Source organism: Octopus bimaculoides, chromosome 5 (genome assembly GCF_001194135.2).
Source record: "Octopus bimaculoides isolate UCB-OBI-ISO-001 chromosome 5, ASM119413v2, whole genome shotgun sequence".
In the NCBI taxonomy this organism is placed as follows: domain Eukaryota; kingdom Metazoa; phylum Mollusca; class Cephalopoda; order Octopoda; family Octopodidae; genus Octopus; species Octopus bimaculoides.
The window spans coordinates 110414903-110420853 of NC_068985.1; the positions used below are offsets into that span (position 1 = coordinate 110414903).

At 36.4% G+C, this 5951-nt stretch overlaps 1 protein-coding gene across 6 annotated transcripts in view; it reads left to right on the forward strand.

The window, feature by feature from the left end:
- Positions 1 to 5951, forward strand: part of LOC106873475 (sulfate transporter) — a 208335-nt gene that overhangs the window by 181696 nt on the left and 20688 nt on the right. For all 6 annotated transcript variants that reach the window (XM_052967943.1, XM_052967945.1, XM_052967944.1 and 3 more), the window contains one exon: positions 2297 to 2392. In XM_052967943.1, coding sequence (XP_052823903.1) covers positions 2297 to 2392 — 96 coding nt within the window. The remainder of the gene's footprint in view (positions 1 to 2296; positions 2393 to 5951) is intronic.

The window sequence follows — 5951 nt, forward strand, 5'->3', positions numbered from 1 at the left end:
TATATATATATATATATATATATGTGTTAGGAAGGGCATCCAGCTGTAGAAACTCTGCCAAATTTAGATTGGAGCCTGGTGTTGCCATCCGGTTTCACCAGTCCTCAGTCAAGTCGTCCAACCCATGCTAGCATGGAAAGCGGAAGTTAAACGATGATGATGATATATATACTAATTTGAGAAAGAGGTGTATATACTAATTAATTGTAAATTCTCCAGCTTTACAGTCAGAAAGCTGAGGGAGGACACCTGTGTAGTTACTCAACCTGTTAAAATGAACATAAATCTCCTTCAAATCACATCTTATTATCTTGGGAGGAAAAAAATAGGCTCATTGAATAATATAAGCTATTAACCAATGAGAATAATAATAATTAATCCTGGAAATAAAATAAAATTAATGCTAAACAATTTTAATGCTGTTAGCTCAGCTGTCATTTGTAATTCTTTGTGCATCATTTCCAAAGCGCAATAATTAAAACATTATACATCAAAACCTTATTAAATATCAAATAATAATGATTTTTAACAAAGGTACAAGGCCAAAAATTTGAGATGGGACAGTAATAGTAACAGCCAATTGAATCAATTGAAGTAGTTGACTGATTCTTGTTATATTGAACCAAAGAAAAAGAGAAGTAGAGCCAACGGCAGTGAGCTTTGAATTTAAATTGTAAAACCAAAAAAGACTACTGAATTTATCCATCACTCTAGGAATACTAATCAGTGATGTAGACATAATAACAGAAACATAATATTATGTCAGAAAGTCGCAAATATATAGAGGAGAGGATTAAAAATGCATGACATAGGTGTTTTTCAATAGTATCAACAATACAGGTGGAGTAAAATTTGCTTCAGACGGGAAATAAAATTACATAAAAGATGGGATGATTATGTCTGAGCTCAGTAAACCAGATTACCTGAGGATTAAATTGTAACAACAGTTCCATTTCTTTTGATCATTGTTTTGTTTAAATTCATTGTCAAAAGACCTCTTCTTTGTTTCCACATTTCACAAACATCATACTCACTTGAACTTCAGGGCTGGCTCTATGTAAACTGTGCAATTGCTTAACCCTTTAGCATTCAAATTATTCTGTCAAACCATAATGCTTTTTTATTTACATTGTTTTGAATTAAGCAATCATTATCTCATAGATTGAAATTTTTGATGATGTGATTTTTATATTTTTAGAATGACATTGCAGGGTGGATGTGAGAGGCTTTTGAACATAAAACTGAAAGAATACTTGGGTTGGATATCGCCAGTTTAAATCCTAATGGGTTAAGGTGCTGAAATTTGAGGATCACACATAAGCTCAGAACAACTTATACATAATTTCATAATTCAACTAAAAAAAAAAAAAAGACACTTAAATGGGGAAGGAGGAGGATTTTTCAGCTAGTACAAAAGACAGTGATGGATGAAGGAAGTTCTAGGAAAAAAAATTAGTGAAGGATGCCCATTATAGAGTTGGAAGACAAAGGCACACGTTGTTGTTGGCACTTCGTCGCTTACGACGTCGAGGATTCCAGTTGATCCGATCAACGTAACAACCTGCTCGTGAAATTAACGTGCAAGTGGCTGAGCACTCCACAGACACGTGTACCCTTAACGTAGTTCTCGGGGATATTCAGCGTGACACAGTGTGACAAGGCTGACCCTTTGAATTACAGGCACAACAGAAACAGGAAGTAAGAGTGAGAGAAAGTTGTAGTGAAAGAGTACCGCAGGGTTCGCCACCATCCCCTGCCGGAGCCTCATGGAGCTTTAAGTGTTTTCGCTCAATAAACACACACAACGCCCGGTCTGGGAATCGGAACCACGATCCTATGACCGCGAGTCCGCTGCCCTAACCACTGGGCCATTGCACCTCCATGCACACATTGAGAAGAGAATAAACAGTGTAGGGCTGGGAGAAGGAATTGTATATTGTAGGGCTGAGATAGAAGGTGCATGCATATTATTGGGCTGAGATAGAGTGTGCATATCATGGGGCTGGAAGAAGGTAATGTATGTTGTATGGAATATAGGGACATATATTATAAGGCTGAATTAAGGTGTTTAATATCCTGGCACTGCTCTGTAAAACTTCTTTCAAATTCTTCATTTCACTGTTTTAATGTACAATTTATTTTATTTTATTTTATTTTATTTATTAAATAATTATCTATTAAATAATTATCTATTAAATAATTATTAAATAATTTATTTTATTTTATTTTATTTAATGCACAATTGATTTTAATTTCCTGCTTCATTTCAATTCTCTCTTTCTCTCTTTTATTCCAGTGTGTTCTGGCTTCAATTATAATTGTGGCATTGAAGGGAATGTTCCGACAATTTACAGAACTTCATCGTCTCTGGTGGATCTCAAAAATAGATTTTGTAAGTTATCTAGAAATCAGTTTTCTTTTTTTTTCTTTTTCTTTTTTTCAGATTTGTATTTTTTTTTCATAGCAACAGGATTTGATGTGATACCTAGTAATGTATCTGACACAATTTGTGGCCCTCATAAAAGACCCTGAAAACATTTTTTTTTAATGTTTTTTTTTATATCAACCTTCCTGCGACTATTCCTGGTTCTATGATACAAATTTCCTATTTTGAGGTGATCTAAATGAAAACTTTCACAAGCAATAAAAGAAATCAATAAGAAATAACTTAAGCCAGTGTGGAAACCCCTTTATAGTAGCTTGACCTGCTAGAAATAGCAGGCATGTCACTCTCTTTCCACACTTTACTATCTTTAGAAATACAGAATGATGCACATGATTAGCACCATCACCACTGCAATTTAATGTCCATTTTTCCATGCTTGCATGGGTCAAATGGAATTTGTTGAAGCACATTTTCTACAGACAGATATCCTTCCTGTCTTGTTTTTCCTGTCTAACCTCTTTCTTTCTCTCTCTCTCTCTCTCTCTCTCTCTCACTCTCTGTTGATTGTCTTCAACCATCACCATCACTAGTACCACCTCCATTGACACCATAACTGCCATTCAGACTTCTGACGCCACCACCATCAATACCTGCAACTTCGCCGCCTTTCCCTCCATCATCACTGTCTTTCACATCGCTTACTATCATCGTCATCCCTGACTGCCTCGGCTACCACCACCACCACCATCATGTCCGTCGCCTCCACCTCCATCACAACTACAGCTCATACTATTATTATCACCCCATTACCATCACAACTGTCAGTCTACTACCACCCTCACTATGCCTACTATTACTCTCATCCCAGCAGGAGGAATAGTAGAAGTGTCATTGAATTGTGAGAGGTGGGGGGTCAAAGTGTGACACACTGACACACAAATTCGTTTTGGCATTTATTATTATTACACACACACGCATATATATATATATATATACACACATTATGGCTGAAAAACAAAAGCTAAAAACAGGATAGAATACTTTTGATAACATTGTAACAATTTTTTTTTTTTTTGTCTTAGGCCAGTGTTATTCCCTATTTGCTTTCATCTAGAAATCAAAGGAAATGACAACTATTCCCTTCAAACTTTGCTTTTGTGACCAGGACATCAATGTTTTGAAACTGACTGATTTTCCATTACATTTCAGACAGATTCAGCGCTGAGTTGCTGAAGCAGAAATATTGTTATAGCAAATATTCTGCTCAATACCACAGATTTGCTTGTCAGTTGCTTGACCTTAACCACTTGAGGAGGTCCCTTAGTAGCAGACAATATGTGTATCTTTGATCATGAGAAGGAGTAGTTGGGGAGCGTCATTGCCATGTGCAGAGAGGGTTTCTTTGAGATTTGAATAAACGTAGCAAAAGCAAGGTTTGAAGGAAATATCAGCCATTTTTCATATTTTCTAGGAGTATCATTTGCTTGACCTTAATCTCTTGAACATGTCCCTTAGTAGCGGACAATATGTGTATCTTTGATCATGAACAGGAGTATTGGGGGGAGCATCATAGCCATATGCAGTGAGGGATGCACATGGCTGTGATGCTTCAAATATAGTTTTTGTTTGAAGGAAATATTAACCATTTTTCATACTTTCTATGGGTAAGCAAATAGGAAATAGTTGCTAAGAACAAAAATTGTGTTACCCAGTGTAATAGATCTACTCGATCAGGCCTGACCTGGGGTTAAACAACAACAACAATAATAAACAAAGCAGTCAAATCAATTAACAAGGGAGGTTGTCAAGTTGTTAGACAACCAACTGATTGAAGAATAAAAAGGTGATTCATATAAATTAGTTAAGACATATGTAACGAGGTTGAATTATAGCCAACTGGTAGTAGACTTTCTCAAACTAATTAAGAACGAAAATAAATTAGAATCAATTATTTATCAAAGGAAGTTTTCAAGTCATTAGGTAAATCGACCAGTTTCAAGAATAGACTTGAAACATGTTTGAAAAATCTTAAATTCAAAATCTCTTTCTAATGTTGGTAAAAGACACAGTATCAGGATATTGTGGCTGTGTGGTTAAAAAGCTTACTTTGCAACCCTGTGGTTTCGGGTTCAGTCCCACTGCATGGCACCTTGGGCGAGTATTTTCTATTATTGCCCTGTGCTAACCAGTGCCTTGTCCCTGTATTTGATAAATGGTAGTTATGTGGAACCCACCACACACACACACACACACACACACATGTATCATCATCATCTTCGTTTAACATCCGCCTTCCATGCTAGCCTGGGTGGGACAATCCCACAAGAGCCAGCCTGGCCAAAGCCTGCACCAGACTTTCTTGACTGTTTTGGCAGGATTTTTACAGCTGGATGCCCTTCCTAACACCAACCACTTTACAGTGTGGACTGGGTGCTTTTAAGTGGCACCTGCACTGATAGGGTCACCAAGTACTTGCAAGACAATAAAGTAAAATCTTTCTAGAGGAGAGGAGGCATTGGAGGAGGTGATCTTGTGTTGGATGATGAAAATGTTATCGTGAAAGGCCTGGTTGGAAGTCCAACCTTCAAAGTTCTTTTACAGGGCTTAAGTAAACAGAAGGACCACTGCAATATAAGTGGGTGAATCTGAGAGGGAAATGTGTTGAATAAAATTATAATTAACTGATCCTCCTGTATTTTCTTTTACCTAAAGCCAGGAACTTTTCAGCACTCCCTTGTATAAATGTGTGTGTATCTGTGATGGGGATAAACATGTGTTTTTTCCCCCCCACCACCAGTCACTTAACAATTGGTGTTGATCTGCTTAAGTCCCTATTATTTAGTTTAGCAAAAGAGTCTGATATAATAAGTACCAGACTTTAAAAATATAAGTACTGAGGTTGATTTGTTGTCCTTCAAGATTGTGCCCCAGCATGGCCATAGTCCAATGACTGAAATAAGTAAAAGAAATAATAAAAGCTATGTGTTTGGCTGTCAAATTGTACATACAATAATTAAAGTAAATAACAGCTTCATTGTCCATAGGTCACTAATTGCAAACTGGTCAAACGTGGTGTGACCTTGGATGGTTTAGATTTGATGGGTTGCACAACAACAAACTGATCAATGAACTAATGACGAAAGCTCTACATGGTTGCTAGACATAGCAGCCAAATTGTCTAAAATCACAATACACCATTGTAACACCTTTATTACTATGTTATTGTTGAAGTACACTGTATTTAAATATATTTTGAAAATTAGGAAAATTTACGACTGCTTTCATAAGCTAATCAAATTTATGGGATGCAAGAGGCAGTTATAAACATCTGTCATGTTTATTATACAACGTCACAATGCAGAGCAAATGAGGGTCACAGATGGTGTTTCCTGTAAGTTATTTGCATGTGGAGAATGTTTTATAACTAGGGAAGGGAAAAAATGTGCTCACATGATTTTCATTATGAAATCAAATTTTTAATTGATGGTTACTCACGTGGATGTACACATAAAGAAAACAAATTTTGCACGTGATGCAACTTTCTCTATATACCCACAGCAAAAAA